Genomic DNA, 18,729 nt, shown 5'->3' with positions numbered 1-18,729 from the left:
TCCTTCGCTACGCGCACGCGTGCCTGCGTGCAAGCCCCGCCCCGGAACTGCGGCGGACGCTGCCGCGGCACGCCGGTGCTGCGTGCTTGGGCGCGTCTGCCGGGCGTCTGAGGGGGCCGCGGCAGGGTAGCCTCGCGGTGAGTGCCGGAGCCGGAGCGGGGCTGGGGGCGGGCTCTCGCTGCGGGCTCCTCCAGGCCCTCGGGTTCTCGGGACCAGAGAGGGGTGGCCGCCGGCCTTGTCAAGCGCCCTGGCCGACCCTGCTCTGGGGGCCTCTTCTAGGGCCTTCGAACCAGCCGAGTGGGCGTCAGGGCTTGGCTGGTTCGGCTTCTCCGCTTGGTGCGCCCGTTCGAGCCTGAGACGAGGCGCCGGTGCGGGCCGGGCCGGGCCCCAGAAGGAGGGACCCCCGGGCTTACCCCGCGAGTCACACTCCGCGTCCTCGACCCGCTTGTGCCTGACCCTCACGCCTCCCCTCGGTTGGTGAGGGTAGTCTGTGATCGCGGCGTCGCGGATGCGGGGTGGGAGTGGACCTTCCCTGCACGCTGGCGTGCTTTGCCCACGGGGCGCGATGCTAAACGGTTCTGAACGTGCGCCACTTTTTCGTCATGGCGTGACAATCCAAGGAGCCGCAGGCTCTCTCATCCCCATTTTCCAGACGAGGAACTGAGACTCGTGGAGATTAATAACGGCCACCCCAGACCCACAGCTGACCAGTGGCGCGTCAAGATTTGAACCTAGGTCTCCTTTTGTTTTCCACGGAAGCTATGATTTTCCTCTTCCTTTCTGAAAAAGGGAGAACATGGATCAAGTTCCAGTCAAACGAGTTGTGCATCAATGGTTTTTAAATTACCTAAAATGTAATGATTAAAGCTGGTTGGGTTTTAAGTCACTTGGCAACAGCCAGAGTGGTGACACAGGCATTTGACCTCTTGGGGTAAGATTTGAGAGGGAAGAAAGCTTTGTGCACTCAGTAGAGCCGACCCCCTAAAATATGAAAACTCTGAGGTTCAGAGAGGATTGAGCAGGACCTGCCAAGGGCACCCAGGCAGTAAGTATTGCGTCTGAAATCCAAACTAGATCTAGCTCGTCTCTTTGCTACACCTCCTGTGTCCTCTCTGTTGTAGGCCTAGCTGCGTGTTCTTGGGTACATTTCTTCCCTTCTGTGATCTTCTCCAGCTGGCAGCATTGGTGTTAGAGCCATCTTTGTGTCCTTAGTTTTTTGTAAGACCTGATAGCTGCTTAGGAAATATTTGTTGCCTCAGAATCCTTTGCTTCTCAGTTGCCAATCTAATGGAACATTTTTTTTCCTTTTCAGCAGCCATGAAGTTGAAAGAGAAGAAATCAAGGCCGAAGCCAACAAACTGTGGCAGATTTCAGAAGAAGGGAATCAAGGTTGTGGGAAAATGGAAGGAGGTGAAGATAGACCCAAATATGTTTGCAGACGGACAGATGGATGACTTGGTGTGTTTTGAGGAACTAACAGATTATCAGTTGGTCTCCCCTGCCAAGAGTTCCTCCAGTCTCTTCTCCAAGGGAGAGCCCAAGAAGAGAAAGGCACAGGCTGTTGCAGAAGGAGAGGAGGAAGGAGAGCCTGGCTCCTCAAAGAAAAAGATGAAGTTGAAGAAGAGTAAAGATGTGGAAACTGAAGGAACCAGTTCCCAGAAAGCGTTTGAGGTCAAAGATACTGAGCCAGCGCCCCAGGGAGAGAGCACAATTTGTCCTGATCCAGAGGTAGGGGAGATGGCATCAGAAGGCCTGGCGCAGACTGTACCAAAAAAGAAGAAAAAGAAAGGGAAAAAAAAATCAGAGCCTTCCCAGGGTACTTCTCCAAAGGTGCCCAAAAAAGCAAAAACGTGGATGCCTGAAATGCATGATCACAAAGCAGATGTATCAGCTTGGAAGGATCTGTTTGTACCCAAGCCGGTTCTCCGAGCACTCAGCTTTCTAGGCTTCTCTGCCCCCACACCAATCCAAGCGCTGACCTTGGCACCTGCCATTCGTGACAAACTGGACATCCTTGGGGCTGCTGAGACAGGTAAGGGCATTCTTATCTGGCCAGGGCGAGATTGCTTCTGGCTTGTGGCCACTAACAGGCTGGATGGTTGGGAGACTGGGGAATGTTGGGAACATGACCACAAAAGCACTGTTGCATGAAGACTTTAAGAAGTCCGCTAGCTATGGGTTGAAATGGCTCACTTCCTGATTGGTGCCCTATGCAGGTCACTTTATTTCTCTCAGCCCTGTAGACTGCATTATTAAATGGAGATAGGTAAATTCAGTACCTACATCTTTTGCTGTGTGCTGTGTACTTAGTCGTTCAGTTCTGTCGGACTCTTTGCAACCCCATGGACTGTAGCCCTCCAGGCTCCTCTGTCCATGGGGTTCTTCAGGCAAGAATACTGGAGCGCATACCCCTTCCCTTCTTCAGGGAATCTTCCCAACCCAGGGATTGAACCTGGATCTCCTGTATTGCAGGTGAATTCTTTACCACTGAGCCACAAGGGAAGCCCTTTTTGCTATGTGGGTTAAGTGTAAATGCTTACTAAATTTATACATTTACACAATAGTAAACTGCTAACAAAAAACAACAGTAAACTAAAATTTACACAGTACATTGTAAGTAATCTGTGAAAGTGAAGGTCACCCAGTCGTGTCCTACTCTTTGCGACCCCCATGGACTGTATACAGTCCATGGAATTTTTCAGGCCAGAATACTGGATTGGGTAGCCTTTCCCTTCTCCAAGGGATCTTCCCAACCCAGGGATCGAACCCAGGTCTCCCTCATTGCAGGCAGATTCTTTACCAGCTGAGCCACCAGGGAAGCCCAGGTGATCTGTAAATGGTAGTTTTTTCCAATTCTTGAACCTCTTCTGCATGACTCGGGGGTACACTGGGACTAAGATCAGCCCTCTGGAGAGGTAGATCTTCATCAGTATAAAGAAGTGTCTAATTCTCAAGAGTTGTCTACAGATAAAAGGGCTGCATTGGGAGTTGGTGGGTTTATTGGCATTGGAAGGTTTCGAGTGTGTAATAACCATTGGGTGGATTTTGTAGGCAAATTTGGGCAGGCGGTGACTGTTGAACTAGGCATTGTTTAAAGGTCCCTCATACTCGGGCCGTCTGCGGCTTTCTGAAGCGATGCTAGGTTGACACCCTGGGAGACTAAACTGTTGATGGGGGTAAGGAGCAAACAGACCTGAAACTATTAGTCCAACTTGACCAACAGTAACCATTAGAAATAACATATGCTATGCAAGCCTCATGTGTAATTTAAAATTCCCTAGGAGCCATATTATAAAAGGTATTTTAAAAAAGTGAAGATTAAATTTAATAGTATATTTAACCATTACATAACATTTCAGTGTTAATTAATGTAAAATTATTAATTAGATATTTTACATTCTAATGTTTATACTCTTTTCAAAATCTGATGTGTATTTTGAACCCATCTCAGTTTAGAGCAGCCACATTTTAAGTGCTTGATAGCTGTATGTGGCTAGTGGCTACTATATTGTATGGCATAGACCTGTAACCAAAGTGGGGCGGCTGCTCGCTCCTCAAAAGCCAATGAAGAGGCCAGGTTGGTGGAAAGGAAAGTTTGCTTTATTTTGGATACCAGCAATGGGGAGTGGGGGAAGACTCCTGTCCAAAGGCTGGCTTTCCCCCTGCCACCCCATGACAACCAGTGGGCAAGAACTTTTATAGACAGAGGGAGGGGGCTTCATGCAGAAACAGCACAGTCAGCTCTGACAGACATCTTGAACTTGGTCATTGGTAGTCTGACCAGCCTCATTTTGACTGTTTTAAGTTCATTTAATTTCAGCTCCAAGGTCTGTTTGTTTCAGTTTTCTTGAGGCCGGTTCTCAGAAACGTGGCCGCTTATGGGCTTCCCTGGTAGCTCAGTGTAAAGAATGCATCTGCCAATGCAGGAGATGCAGGTTTGATCCCTAGGTTGGGAAGATGCCCTGGAAAAGGAAATAGCAATCCACTTCTAATATTTTTGCCTGGGAAATCCCATGGACTGAGGAGCCTGGGGGGCTACAGTTCAAGGGGTCACAAAAGTAGGTCATAACTTAGTGAGTAAATAACAACAATGTCACGGCTACCGTCCAGTCATCGTGCAATTAACTTCTTTCATCTGGTGGGAGTTTCAGTATCTACAAGACAGCTCACAGGATGTGGCTCAGAATATTATCTGTAGCCCTTGAGAAGGAACTAAAGGTCCTTAACTGTGTTTATTGACTAAACTATTATTATTTAGTCTTGTTGGACTGCTTTCCTTTTTTTCTGCATTTTCTCACTTCTCTCATTAAACTTACTGTTTGGCTCAAGTTTTTCCACAGACAAAAGGCAGGCAGAGGGTATGATGGGGAAGAACTATTGGGTCCTACTCTGTTTCAGAAATAGACCATCTAGAAACTTTGTGCCTTAGATTTCTGGAAGAGTGGTCAGGGAACTTGAGGTGAGGTCCTGTATAAAAGTCACAAAGATGGAAGAGGGAGGAAGCCCCAGGAAAGGGGAATGGAGGTAACAGTTGTGTGTTACATGCGTTATATTGATGAAAGTTCTCACAACCACTGTGAGGTGGATGCCATTTTTATTCCCATATTACTGAAGAGGAAACTCAGCCTCACTGAGGATAGACAGTCCCTAAAACTGCCCCACTGAAAGCAGTAGTGCTAGGATTCTAGACCAGATCTGTGTGCTGTTCAGCGCTGCTGCAGGACTTGGGTATGTGCAGAGAGGCCTGGAGGCAGAGGCCAGGTGTGAGCCACTGCGCCTAGAGATTGGTGTTTGGGCTTATACCGCAGATCCTCTCAGGCTGTTTCTCTTGAGTGCTGTGGATCCACAGGTCCAAGTCTCAGAGACAAACTGCTGTAGACGGACTGCTGCCAATGCCGGTAATGAACTTACCCATCACCCCCAAAAGATGTTAGGCCCCTTAAGAATCCCGCCTTCTCTGGTCCGCTCCTTGTCCATCCCCAGATAACCTCTAATAGTCTTTTTATCGCTATAGATTAGTTTGCATTTTCCGGAATTTTAAAATAGATCCTACAAATATGTATTTTGGGGAGGGAGAACCTTGCGCTTTAACTCAGCATCCTTTGAGATTCAACCGTGTTATTGCAGATACCAGTGGTTCGTTTCTTTCCCCTGATAAGCGGCATTCCACTGAATGGATATAGTGCAGTTTGTTTATCTGTGTTGATGGATGGTTCTGGTCTTTCTAGTTTTTGGCGTTTACAAGTAAAACTATCATAAATATTGGCATATCAGTCTTTGGATGTATGCTTTGATTCATTGGCTGAATACCTAGATGTGGAATCGCTAGGTCTTTTGTAAATGTAACTTCTTAGGAGTTTTCCAAAGTGATTGTACCATTTTACATAATCACCAACTTATGAGTTTGAATTGATCCGTGTCCTTGCCAGGGCTTAGTGTGGTCGGTCTTTAATTTAGATTTTAAAATTTTTAGTGTTACTTCCTTGTGGCTTTAATTGGTATTTCCAAAGTAACTAGTGAAGCAGCATCTTTTCAAGTGCTTAATTGTCATCCATGTCATCATCTTTGGTGATACCTGCTTAGTTCTTTTGCCTGTGTTTCAATTGGGTTGTGGTTTTATTACTGAATTTATTATATGTTGTAGATACACCTCCTGTATCAGATATATGGTGTGCATTTTTCTCCCCTAGTTTGTGCCTTATCTTTTAGTTCTCTTCTGAAGAGCAGGAGTTACTATTTTGGTGAAGTTTAAATGATCTTTTACAGATTTGCTTTCCTGAGAATCTTTTGCCTAACACAAGATCACAAAGATTTTCTCTTACGTTTTCTTGTGGAGGTGTTACTAGTTTAGTTTTAGGTTCTGTGTTTCAGTCGGATTGTTCCTGTGTTAACTTTTGTGGTCAGAAATATGGATCAAAGATTTGGTTTTGTTTTGCATATGGATATCTAATTACTCCAGCATTGTTTGTTGAAAAACTCTTTCCCCACTAAATTGCCTTCACATCTTTTTTGAAAATTGGTAACAATATAGGTGTGGGTTTATTTCTGGAGTCTTCTCTTTTCCATTGACCCATTTGTCTATCTTTACTGTTTTCCCAACACCTCACAGTGTTGGATAGTGTAGCTTTAGTGCAAGTCTTAAAGTCAAGTAGTGTAAGTCCTCCAACTTTGTTCTTTTTAAAAGTTGTTTTGGCTATTCTGGTGACTGCAGCCATGAAATTAAGTGACGCTTGCTCCTTGGAAGGAAACTATGACCAAACTCGATAACATATTAAAAAGCAGAGACATGACTTTGCCAACAAAGGTCCATCTAGTCAAAGCTATGGTTTTTCCAGTAGTCATGTATGGATATGAGAGTTGGACTATAAAGAAAGCTGAGTGCTGAAGAACTGATGCTTTTGAATTATGGTGTTGGAGAAGACTCTTGAGAGTCCCTTGAGCTGCAAGGAGATCCAACCAGTCCATCCTAAAGGAAATCAGTCCTGAATATTCATTGGAAGGACTGATGCTGAAGCTGAAACTCCAATACTTTGGCCACCTGATGTGAAGAACTGACTCATTGGAAAAGACCCTGATGCTGGGAAAGACTGAAGGTGGGAGAAGGGGATGACAGAGGATGAGATGGTTGGGTGGTATCACTGACTGAATGAACGTGAGTTTGAGTAGGCTCTGGGAATTGGTGATGGACAGGGAAGCCTGTCGTACTGCAGTCCATGGGGCTGCAAAGAGTCGGACACGACTTAGCGGCTGAACTGAACTGAGGCCCTTTGCGTTTCAATATGAATTTTAAAGTCAGCTTTTCAGTTTCTTCAAAAAAGCCAGCTAGTATTCTGATTAAGATTGCATTGGTTATAGAGCCAACTGAGGATGTGACATCTAGACAGTCTAGAATCTTCCAGTCCATGAATGCAGTATATCTCTCCAATTTTTTAGGTCTTTGCTTTTTCTTACTGCTGTTTGTAGTTTTCAGTGTATATACTTCCGCTAGCTTTATCCTTAACTATTTCATATTGTTGATGCTTTTGTAAATAGCAATTTAAAATTTCCTATTTCTGTTGCTAGTAAATAGAAGTATGCGTTTATTTATATTGATCTTGTATCCTGCAACTTGGTATAATTAACTGGTTTCCTGAAGATTACATAGGATTTTCTACAAAGGTGATTATGTCATCTGGTCTGGTTGCATTTTGTTTACTTTTTTCTTATCACACTGGCTAAAACTTGTGGGCACCGTTGCTTTGTCCCTGATTTGGGGAAAAATGTTCAGTGTTTCATCATTAAATATGATGTTAGCAGTAGGTTTATCATATTTAGCTTCTGTCAGGTTGAGAAAATTCTCATCTATTTCTAGTTGGAGAAAGAGTCTTATCAGGAATGGTGGTGGTATTTTTTTTAAATGCCTTTTCTGCATATATGGGATGTATATTTTTTTCATTTTCAATTTGTTGATGATGATAAACTGAATTTAGTTGCAATATATTATTCCATTTATACATTGTTGGATTTGATTTGCTAAAATTCTGTTGATGATTTTTTTAATTTCTCTTAATGGGATATTTGTAGTTTTCTTCTAATGTCTTTGGTTTTGAAATCAGGGTAATACTGGGCTCAGAAAGACTTGAAGTGTTCTCTTCAGTTTTCTGAAGGAGTGTGTGTAGAATTGGCATTTTTCTTCCTGAAATATGCGATAGAAGTCATCTCAGAAAATGGGCAGCTCTAAGGAACAAGGTACTATAAGCAAGAACTCAGCTCATTTACTCTGAAAAATCATCTGTGAGTTTTTTGAGGCCTGTGATAAAAGCTTCTTCACATAGAGATCACTTATTTGCTTCTGCCTGGGGCATTGTAATTTTGGAATCACTTTAAATTCTCAGCCTGAGGTATTTTGTTTCATTTTGTTTTTTGACGACATAGATGGGCTCCATACACATTCAGAGGCTAGTTTGAAAATTTCAAGCGTACACAAAAGCTTTAAAGTTTCCTTGAAAACTAAGAAAACTTTCTTTCATTACCTCCTCCACCAAAGAAACGTGTTGGGAACGTATTATACAGATTTCCATTTTTTACCCTTCAGTTTTATGTTCCTCCACAACAGCAGCAAAACACTCACACCCACAACTCACCTGCCTCTTTGGGTCTCATTGTTTGGACATTTGTCTCCGGTTACTGTTGCCTCAGCTCAGTGCTGTCTGTCGGACGCACCCTCAGGTGCCTAAGTATACGCGTGCCCTCTGGGTGCAGTGCAGTTGGGATACCGGCGTAGGGTGGAAGGAGCTTTGCATTGGTCAGGGTGGCACTTGGCTATTTCAGGGTCCCTTATTCCGAGTAAGAATGGAACCTCAGGCAAGAGTGTACCTCTGTTGATCACACTGCTTTTGTTTGTTTTTTGTTCTGCTTTTAAGGAAGTGGGAAAACTCTTGCCTTTGCCATTCCAATGATTGACGCAGTGCTGCGGTGGCAGGTGAAGAAGAAGCCTACCCCAGCGATAAGTAACACAGGAGCTCCACCTGCGGAGACCGGTAATGAGGCTGGAGCTGCGCCTGGAGCTTTGCCTGATGAGATTGGAATTGAGGGGGAAGCACCTCCCAGTGAGGTCGGAGCGAAGACTGGAACACCACCCAGCCAGGCAGGAACCAGTATTGGAGCTGCCGCCTCAGACCCGGGGCTGCCGTCCCGTGACGGTGATGGTGACGCTGGTGAAGGGCCTTCTTCCCTGATCAGGGAGAAGCCCACCCCCGAACAGGAAGACAACCAGGTGGAAAAGCATGATGAAGAGCAGGCTGGAAAGTTGAAACAAGAATTGGGTGGCAGCACTGTGCCGCCGAAGCGTCCTCTGCTTGGACTGGTTCTGACTCCCACTCGAGAGCTCGCTGTTCAGGTCAAACAACACGTCGATGCTGTGGCCAAGTTTACAAGTGAGGTTTAATTCATTGAATAAATGTTTCCTGAAAGGATCGCAGTGGTGGGGGTGGTAGAGGTGAATGAGCTGTGCCTCCCGCCCTCTAGAGGGAATTTGATTTGCCAGAAAATTAAGCCGGACAGAAAACTGTTTGAGTGACACATTCTTAATTCTCCCAAGGATGACACATAGCTAACGCTGTTCTAGCTGCATAAGCGCTTAGTTACCTTACGGAATACAGTGGATACTTGGAGGGGTTTGGCAAACCACCGTTTAGGGGGTGGTTTATTTTTTTCTGGTAAATAAAGTGCTGCCACACCCATGTATTTACACATTGTCCATGGCCACTTTTGCACCACCAGTGAAGAGTGGAATAGAGCTAGTAGTTGTGACAGAGACCGTTTAGCCCACACACAGGGCCACAACTGGTGACTGTTCAAAAAAGTGTGCGGACTTCTGCTTTAGGGCATTAGCACTTAAATTTTCTCAGGGAATTCCTTGGGAAAGGCTGCATAGTGGGAGTTTCAATTTTATAGTAAAAGGAACGATTCTTTACCGAGCTCTTACTGTGTATGTGAGGCACTTGACTAAGCACTTTGCCTGCATGATCCTTTTTGTTCCTCCCACACTGGACACCTTGAGAAGTCCTCCACTGGAGAGAAGAGAACACTAGGCATTAGAGGAGATTGAGATGAATCTGGATTGAGGGGGACGGGCAGGAATTCCCCTGGGAGAAGTGTCACAGCTGCTGGTTCCATCTTCCCAGCACTGCGGTGTGCCACTGGTCTGCTTCTCCAGAGCCTTGGATGTCACCATCCCTGGGTTCAAATCCAGCGCTACTGTTGCGGGTGAGGGGAAAGAGTAGAAAAAAATGAGGTTGGGGGAGTAGGCCAGGCCTAGATCATAGCAGACCCAGTAAGCCCTCCAGTAATAGCATCAGCAGCCCAGGCCAGCTCTTAGCACTCCCCTGGAGAGGGGAGCTGTACCGCTGACTGGCAGCCTTTGCTAATCTGAGGGCACTGGTGTCCACGGTGGAAGAAATAAGCAATCAGACTAACACTGTCCCTCGTGTTGTGTGAACCATAGGCATTAAAACCGCTATTCTGGTTGGTGGAATGTCCACGCAGAAACAGCAGAGGATGCTGAACCGCCAGCCTGAGATCGTGATCGCCACTCCAGGCCGGCTGTGGGAGCTAGTTAAAGAAAAGCACCCTCATTTGAGCAACCTTCGGCAGCTCAGGTGAGAGTACCTCCCTTTTCCCCCACCCCTTGTTCTGAAGTGGGCCTGAGGTGACTTGGCACAGTGCATCCTCCCTGTCACAAAGTGCCATCGTGGGGTACTAAGCCTTGGTACTAGGTACCCTACTAGGTACTAGGGACTTGGCCTTTAGAAAACCAAGCATGTGTGAAGGAGGTTAGTTGAGGGCCCTGGTGGAGGTGGTGAAAGTGGTGTTTGTCTTGGGTTGGCCAGGGGTGGGGGGGTGGGCACTGGCAGAGTATGCTGTGGTGACTCCTCTTTCCTGCTACTAACCTGGTGATCACGGGTCTGTCTGGATCTGTAGGTGCCTGGTGATTGATGAGGCTGACCGGATGGTTGAGAAAGGCCACTTTGCTGAGCTCTCACAGCTGCTAGAGATGCTCAGTGATTCCCAGTACAACCCAAAGAGACAGACCCTTGTTTTTTCCGCCACACTGACCCTGGTACATCAAGCTCCTGCCCGTATCCTTCACAAGAAGCACGCTAAGAAAATCGACAAAACTGCCAAACTTGACCTCCTCATACAGAAGATTGGCATGAGGGGCAAGCCCAAGGTCATTGACCTCACAAGAAAGGAGGCTACGGTAGAGACGCTGACAGAGACCAAGATCCATTGTGAGACTGACGAGAAAGACTTGTATCTGTACTACTTCCTGATGCAGTATCCAGGCCGCACCTTAGTGTTTGCCAACAGTATCTCCTGCATCAAGCGCCTCTCCGGGCTCCTCAAAGTCCTGGATATCATGCCACTGACCCTGCATGCCTGTATGCACCAGAAGCAGAGGCTTAGAAACCTGGAGCAGTTTGCCCATCTGGAGGAGTAAGTCAGGCCTGTGCACAGACTGGCCACTGGGTCCAGGTTGCCAGGAGGGTGGGAAGCTACCTTCTCTCTTGGGAGCCTTATTAGTAGAAGGTAGCAACGGCACCCCACTCCAGTACTCTTGCCTGGAAAATCCCATGGATGGAGGAGCCTGGTGGGCTGCAGTCCATGGGGTCGCTAAGAGTCGGACACGACTGAGCGACTTCACTTTGGCTTTTCACTTTCATGCCTTGGAGAAGGAAACGGCAACCCACTCCAGTGTTCTTGCCTGGAGAATCCCAGGGACCGGGGAGCCTGGTGGGCTGCTGTCTATGGGGTCGCACAGAGTCGGACACGACTGACGCAACTTAGCAGTAGCAGCAGCAGCCCCCAGCCTTTTTTAAAATTTTGCACAGCATGAGGCAGGTTCACTCTCATCTAGTACATTTATTTTTAAAACATATCTCAAGTGCTTTTGACTCTTCTCAAACTACACATACATTATGAAACATCATCCAGTACATAGTATTGAGTGTTTGTTTTGAACCTGCTACTGTGCTGCTGCTGCTGCTAAGTCACTTTAGTCGTGTCCGACTCTGTGTGACCCCATAAATGACAGCCCACTAGGCCCCCCCGTCCCTGGGATTCTCCAGGCAAGAACACTGGAGTGGGTTGCCATTTTCTTCTCCAATGCATGAAAGTGAAAAGTGAAAGTGAAGTCGCTCAGTCGTGTCCGACCCTCAGCGACCCCATGGACTGCAGCCTTCCAGGCTCCTCCATCCATGGGATTTTCCAGGCAAGAGTACTGGAGTGGGGTGCCATAGGGCCTGGTAATAGAAGAGTGCATAATGCAAAGTCCCTGCTCTCAGGGAGTTTACATCCATGTGGAGGGAAAAGTAAGTATAGAGCTTGTCAAGTGGTGCTAGGTGCTAAGAAGTAAAGTTACACAGGGAGTTGAGCAGACTGCGGGTGTGTGGTCTGGGAGGCTTTTCTCATAAGGTGAGATTGGAGCAGAGCGTGGAAGAAAGTAAGGAAATGTGACTATCTGAGGAAAACCATTCTGGCCTGAAGTACACTAAGCAAAGACTTGGAGGCAAGAGCAGATCTGGCATGTTTGAGCAAAAGCAAGGATGTCTACCTGTGTGACTGAGGGAATGAAGTGGGAGGGTGATAGGAGACGAAGTCACAGACCTAGAATATGACCCTATTTAATTCACTTAAAGTAGTCTGTGTTATTGCAGAGTGTGGCTTTATTGATTGTGGCCAGTGAAACCCAGGTTTGGATCCTGGCTCCACAGCCGAATAGGCATGTATGTATCTTGGGAGGTTAGTATCTCTGAGCCTCAGTTTTTTCATTTCTCAAAGGGAGATATGTACATAATAGTGTTATCTTGTAGAGTGTTAGTAAGGGTTGTAGTATTTAGAGTACTCGATTGTGGTAAGGAGTTGGTTATGATAGCTGTTAGTTGTTATTAATAAGTTTTCTCTCTCTACCACAGTTGTGTGCTCCTGGCGACAGACGTGGCAGCTCGGGGCCTGGATATTCCAAAAGTCCAGCATGTCATCCATTACCAGGTCGGGACATCGGGGAATTTGTGGGCATCTCCCGGCATTGAGCAGGGACTTCTTAAAGCCAAGGTTGAGGGAGAGAGCAGGGAGAAGGAGAGTTGTTGGTCCCAAGGCCTCATGCAGCAGAGAATACCACTGGTGTCTGGTGACCAGCTAGCTGCTTCCACGTAACTGTGGTGAGATTTATTCTCCCAAACCTCTTGGCATTGTCTGGTGTCAAATAGGCTCTCTCTTTTTGACTTGGGTAGGCTATGTAATACTGGCAGGTAGGAGTCTTAGTTTCTTCTGTGAAGTGGGTGTAGTAAAGTTAAGCATGTAAAATGATTACCCTGCAAGAGAGAAAAGACTGTGGTGGTTAAGTCCTGCAAGGTGAAATAGGTTATTATGTGTGAGGACTTTAGAAAGCCAGGCGGCACTTCCTAAGTGTTAGCTCCTGTTGATGCGGACGTTAATATTCGTGCGTGAACCTAGCAAGAATTAGCAGAGAGTGGTGGTTAGGAGCATGGGCTCTCAAACCTCACTTCCAGCCTTTGAATGCTTCTTGGCTGCTTCTCAGTGGGTTAGCTTTTGGCATGTTACTTAGTGTCTTTGGTTTCAGTGTCTTTGTAAATTGGGAGTGGTGATGCTGCTGCCTACTTCATGGGGTTATTCTGATGAGATGAACTTAGGCTGATGGATTACCTGGCACCGTGTAAGTACTCAGTAACTGGTGTAATTATTTCTCCTTTTAAATCCTTCTTGCTTTCTTTTTTTTTCCTTTAAATCTTTCACACTTTTAACAGTCTTTGAGGGTGCCAGTTCAGTTGAGCAAATCTTTATTCTTCCTCTTTTTGGGAGAGTCCAGGTCAGTCTGTGGGAAGTATCCAGATGAACGAAATACAGTTCCCAGCCCCTAAGAAGTATCAAATCCACTAGAGGAGGTGAGATGCCTGCAGCCATAATTTAAGGCAGAAGATACTAGAAAGTGGCAAAATAAAGTTGGACAAAGAGATAACTTCTGGTGTGGGAGGTTAGGTTGGAAAGTGCTTTCTAAAAGATGCTTGGCATTTAGGGATGGAGAGGATTCCGGCATGTAGAGGTAGGGACGGAAGGAGGAGAGAACGTGTGGTAGAGGGCTGTTGCTGGGCAGTGAGAAGAGGGGGTGTGTGCTCTAAGAGGAAGTGAAGGATATTTCACGTCTCGCACCATCATGAACCATGGGTTAGGCACTGAATTAAATTTGCCCATTCTGGTCCATTTTAGTTCACTGATTCCTAAAATGTCGATGTTTACTCTTGCTGTCTGTCTCCTGTTTGACCACTTCCATTTGCCTTGATTCATGGACCTAACATTCCACATTCCTGTGCAATGTTGTTCTTTACAGCATCGGACTTTACTTCCATCACCAGTCACATCCACAACTGGGTGTTGTTTTTGCTTTGTCTCAGCGTCTTCATTCTTTCTGGAGCTGTTTCTCCACTCTTCTCCAGTAGCATATTGGGCACTTACCAACCTGGGGAGTTCATCTTTCAGTGTCATATCTTTCTGCCTTTTCATACTGTTCATGGATTCTCAAGGCAAGAATGCTTAAGTGGTTTGCCATTTCATTCTCCAGTGGACCACGTTCTGTCAGACCTCTCCACCATGACCCATCTGTCTTGGGTGGCCCTACAGGGCATGGCTCATAGTTCACTGAATTACACAAGGCTGTGATCCATGTGATCAGTTTGGTTAGTTTTCTGTGATTGTGGTTTTCATTCTTTCTTGCCTGTGATGGATAAGGATAAAAGGCTTGTGGAAGCTTCCTGATGAGAGGGACAGGCTATGGGAAGTCTGGGTCTTGCCTTGAAGGGCGGGGCCATGCTCAGGAAATCTTTAATACAATTTTCTGTTGATGGGTGGGGCTGTGTTCTCTCCACTGTGGTTTGTCCTGAGGCCAAATATGGTAGGGGTAATGGAGACCTCCTTCAAAAGGACTTAAGCCAGCATGCTGCAGCTACCAGAACTGTTGCAGTCAGTGCCCCTGACCCCACGGCAGGCCACTGCTGACCCACGCCTCCACTGGAGGCTCCTGGACACTCACCGGCGAGTCTGGCTGTCTCTTGTGGGGTCACTGCTCCTTTCTCCTGGGTCCTGGTGCACACAAGGTTTTGTTTGTGCCCTCCAAGAGTCTGTTACCCCAGTCCTGTGCAAGTTCTGTAATCAAATCCCCCTGACCTTCAAAGTCAAATTCCCTGGGGGTTTTCAGTCCTTTTGCCAGATCCCCAGGTTGGTAAATCTGTTGTGGGCCCTAAAACTTTTGCAACAGTGCGAGAACTTCCTTGGTGTAATTGTTCTCCAGTCTGTGGGTCATCTGCTCAGCGGCTCTATGGTGGGGTTAATGGTGACCTTCTCCAAGAGGACTTAGGCCACACACCGCACCTCCCAGGTCTGCTGCAGCCAGAGCCCCTGTCCCCGCAGCACATCACTGCCAACCTGTGCCTCTGCAGGAGACACTCAAATCCTCAAAGGCAGGTCTGGCTCAGTCTCCGTGGTGTCTCTGGGTCCTGGTGTGTACGTGGTTTTGTTTGAGCCCTCCAAGCATCTCTGGCGGGCATGGGATTTGATTCTAAACACAGTTTTGCCCCTCCTACCATTTTGTTGGGGCTTCTCCTTCGCCCTTGGGTGTGGGGTATCTTTTTTCAGTGGGATCCAACATTCTCCTGTTGACGGTTTTTCAGCGGTTAGTTTTGATTTTGAGCACACAGCCTCTACTCCACCATCTACTGGGTCTGCCTGGAGCGCTGCTCTAGGAAAGACACTGAGCCTTGCCTGGGCTCCGTGGAGAAGACTGCTCTTGATTAGTGGTGTGCGCCACGGTGTGGGGGGCAGTCGTCCACTCCCACGCCACGTTAGCTGTGGATGACACATCCACCGTTTCTGCTCTTTATTGGGATGGTCATGAGAACCTGAACCAGGGCAGGGGGCGGAGCCTGCACAGTGAAGGGGCCAAACCTGGGGACAGTTTGGATGTGGGACCTAGGGAGAAGGGCTTGATCTCTCCACAGGGCTGTCGAGGTTTCTAGCTGCCTGGCTGGGAGGGAAGAGAGTCCTGCCTTGGGTTGTTGGCCTTGAGGGGACGAGCGGTGTTTGGTGACAGCCACGTGTTAACCTCCCAGTTCTTTATTGGTAGGTCCCTCGCACCTCAGAGATTTATGTCCACCGAAGTGGTCGGACTGCCCGTGCCACCAGTGAGGGCCTCAGCCTGATGTTGGTTGGGCCTGAGGATGTGATCAACTTTAAGAAGATTTACAAAACCCTCAAGAAAGATGAGGACATTCCACTGTTCCCCGTGCAGACAAAGTACATGGATGCAGTCAAGGTAAAAAGAAAAGCCAGAAGCCCAGTGCTGACGAGGGGAGGGCTTGTGCCGCTCCCTGACTTTGCTGTGGGATTCTTGGAGTACCACTCTTGGAAACTAGTTCCTAGTTTTGTGTAAAAAAGAAATGGGAGGGTGCCGTTCCTCAAAGGGGGGGAAGAAAGGGCGAATGGCCAGAGTGAGGAGCTTTCTTCATGAGCCCTTCCTTTACTGTGCCCCCGAAACTTCCACCATCAACCGCCGCCCCCCGCTGGCCAGTGCAGCAAGCATAGCTGGACGGATGGATGGTTGTAGGGAAGTGGGGTCAGTGTGCCTCACTGAGGCAGAAACTGAATGTCTGTCACATCCCTGAAGCTGATGCCTATAGTTCCTACCTTTGGGGTTTTACACGGTAAACATTCACTTGAGTGAGTGCTACTGACTATGAGCTGTCGCGTGTCAGGCACCCAAGCGGGGTGGCTGCTTTTCCATAGGAGTCCACTGGGTCGTGCGGCAGGTTGAAGTTCAGGTGCAGAGGAAGCACTGTGGGCGGGTGGGCGTACAGTAACACGGGTAGGGGATTTAGTTTCCTACAAGCCTCCTGCAGGCAGAGATGTGAGAAGATGAAGAAAGGATGGAATTCCAGGAATTGGGGGAGCAAAAAGCAAGGAATGGCTCCAGTTCTGTTGGCTCCTCTGGTTCAAAAGGAATGTCAGTTGTGTGGGAAAATGAGGTGGGAGATGAGGCGGACAGATGGAGATTGCAGAGAGGCTTAGGAGCCACTGTGCTTCCCGTGGTTCTTCATCACAAGATCTTTCCCTTTTTTTTTTTTTTTTGGTGTTTCCTATCACTGCGGTCTGAACCCAGTACGCATAAGGAGAATCGAAGTGTTTGGGAGGAGGAGGACAGGGGGAGGCAGTCCTGTGACAGGTCTGTGTTATCCCTGTAGAGTGAGAGCTGGGCCCTCACCCTGCTGTTGGGGTGTTTCCAGGTCTCAGCTCGGCTGTGGAGGTCAGCCGTGGTATCTGGGAAACACGTTTCCCCTTTGAACACGTGTAGATTGGGAGTCTGACCAAGGTGGGCTGCCAGGAAGAGGGGCTGTTCAAGTTGGCTTGGAAAGCTGGCTTTTGAGGTTCGTGTGTACACACTCACCAGTCGTGATTACTTTAACCAGGGACCAAAGAAATGCTTTTTGATGGGAGCTGAGGTGCCTCTCTCTGAGCACTGACGTCAAGAGTTTTTTTAAAAACACAACTTAAATGAGCCTTTATTCCCCAGAGGCCTGAACCCTCTGTCGGATGAATACTTTCTCTACCTTGCCCCTAGGAGCGAATCCGTTTAGCTCGACAGATTGAAAAAGCGGAGTATCGGAACTTCCAGGCTTGTCTGCACAACTCTTGGATCGAGCAGGCCGCGGCTGCCCTGGAGATTGAGCTGGAAGAAGAAATGTATAGGGGTAAGGAGCCAGATGGGCTTGAGGAAGGGTTCATTCAGCTTTTAGCTTTGGTTTTTCCCTTCAACTTCTGTCTGTTGGAGCCTCCCCCACCGCCATGGGTCCCCTCAAAACCAGCAGGATGCCTCCTCCTCCTTTGCGAGAAGCCCTAATCTCAGATGAGCCTAAACCCCTCAGCCGTTGCCATCATGTCTGGAGGCTGTAGTTCCATCCCTTGTGTGGAGAGATGGGGGAGGTCAGGGCAGGCTCTGAGAGCAGACTGCAGGTGTTTGCTGCCTATTCTCTTAACTAGCTATGTGACCAGGTCAGGTTACTCAACTCTGTTGTACCTATGCTGTCCTCATTTATAAAACCAGGGCATAAAGTACCTGCCTCATGGGGTTGAAGGACAGGGTGGCCCTGAGTGGTTCTCCTAAACTGTTGGAAGTTAGCCAACACTGGCCTCTGCAGAGAACCTAGGAGCCCTGTCTCCCCAAGAGGTCCAAAACATTTTTTCATCATGAGTATTATCCATCAAGGGAAAGAAAATGCTCCTATGCTGCTGCTGCTGCTGCTAAGTCATAGTAAATGCGATCTATTTTGAATTGTGTTTCAAGGAGGAAAAGTTGATGAGCAGGAAGAGCGTCGGAGACAAAAGCAGATGAAGATCCTGAAGAAGGAGCTGCGCCATTTACTTTCGCAGCCGCTGTTTAAAGATGACCTGAAAACCAAGTATCCCACTCAGTCAGGCAAGCTGCCCCTGCTCACGTCTGCCCCAAGAAAGGGTGAGTCCGCGCTGAGCTGCCTTTCCAAACAGAAGAAGAAGAAGAAGAAAAAGCAGCAGCCGCAGGAGCAGCCGCAGCCGAGCACAAGTGCAGGCTGACCGCCCCCAGGCCAGAGTCAGCTGGCGGCCGCGCCGTGTCTGTGCTCGTGCTTGTATGGAAACCCTCCCGCCTTGGATCTCACCCAGTGTCAGCTCTGGTTCCAGAAATCCCCCTCTCTTCCACGCCACCCCTCACAGCAGGACAGACCTCATGCAGATTTGTGTTGTTTCAGAGTACGAATTCTGTGTGCCAGCTTATATATTTCTGCATTTCAGTGTTTACAGGCTTCTTATATATGTAACTTGATTTTCTCAATTAAAAACAATGGTCAGAACCAACGTGTCATCTTGAGTTTCTGCCAGAGCCGGGGAGGGGGTGCCGTCCAGGCCTCTGGCTGCAGCCTGCTCACAGTGTGGATCAAGCAGAGGTGGTGAGTTTCGCCGATCACGATGGAGTCATTTCTGCCTGGGTCCCCAGCGTGTGTTCCCGCTGTTCTCCATAGCAGAATCCTAGCAGTTTCTTCGCTCTTTCTGCCTCACAGCTGTTGTCTTGTCTGAGCCTCCTTGGGAGGTGGGCAGGGTAGAGATTGCTGCTCTCGGGTTCCTAGAGAACACAGCTTCCTTAACCTCACT

At 47.8% G+C, this 18,729-nt stretch overlaps 1 protein-coding gene across 3 annotated transcripts; it reads left to right on the top strand.

Moving 5' to 3' along the window:
* Nucleotides 1-23: 23 nt before the first annotated feature.
* Nucleotides 24-18,431, top strand: DDX24 (DEAD-box helicase 24). Of its 3 annotated transcripts, none has more exons than XM_019983646.2 (9): nt 24-137; nt 1,313-2,032; nt 8,403-8,915; nt 9,986-10,139; nt 10,462-10,977; nt 12,456-12,531; nt 15,677-15,865; nt 17,168-17,297; nt 17,891-18,431. In XM_019983646.2, the coding sequence occupies exons 2-9, from the start codon at nt 1,318-1,320 to the stop codon at nt 18,154-18,156; spliced, it is 2,559 nt and encodes an 852-aa protein (XP_019839205.2). In that variant the 5' UTR covers nt 24-137; nt 1,313-1,317; the 3' UTR covers nt 18,157-18,431. The 3 variants fall into 3 exon arrangements, with proteins under 3 accessions (XP_019839205.2, XP_019839206.2, XP_070631704.1); XM_019983647.2 differs by having other exon boundaries at nt 27-137; nt 1,316-2,032; XM_070775603.1 differs by lacking the exon at nt 24-137 and adding an exon at nt 737-1,045.
* Nucleotides 18,432-18,729: the final 298 nt, after the last annotated feature.

Source organism: Bos indicus, chromosome 21 (genome assembly GCF_029378745.1).
Source record: "Bos indicus isolate NIAB-ARS_2022 breed Sahiwal x Tharparkar chromosome 21, NIAB-ARS_B.indTharparkar_mat_pri_1.0, whole genome shotgun sequence".
NCBI classification, from domain to species: domain Eukaryota; kingdom Metazoa; phylum Chordata; class Mammalia; order Artiodactyla; family Bovidae; genus Bos; species Bos indicus.
The sequence above is the reverse complement of the archived record's forward strand: the minus strand, read 5'-3'. Positions and strand labels throughout refer to the sequence as shown.

Coding starts and splice junctions, on each gene's coding strand:
- DDX24 (XM_019983646.2), top strand. CDS start 1,318: ATGAAGTTGAAAGAGAAGAAATCAAGGCCGAAGCCAACAAACTGTGGC. Junction 10,978..12,455: donor CAGTTTGCCCATCTGGAGGA/GTAAGTCAGGCC, acceptor TCTCTACCACAG/TTGTGTGCTCCTGGCGACAG. Junction 12,532..15,676: donor AGCATGTCATCCATTACCAG/GTCGGGACATCG, acceptor CTTTATTGGTAG/GTCCCTCGCACCTCAGAGAT.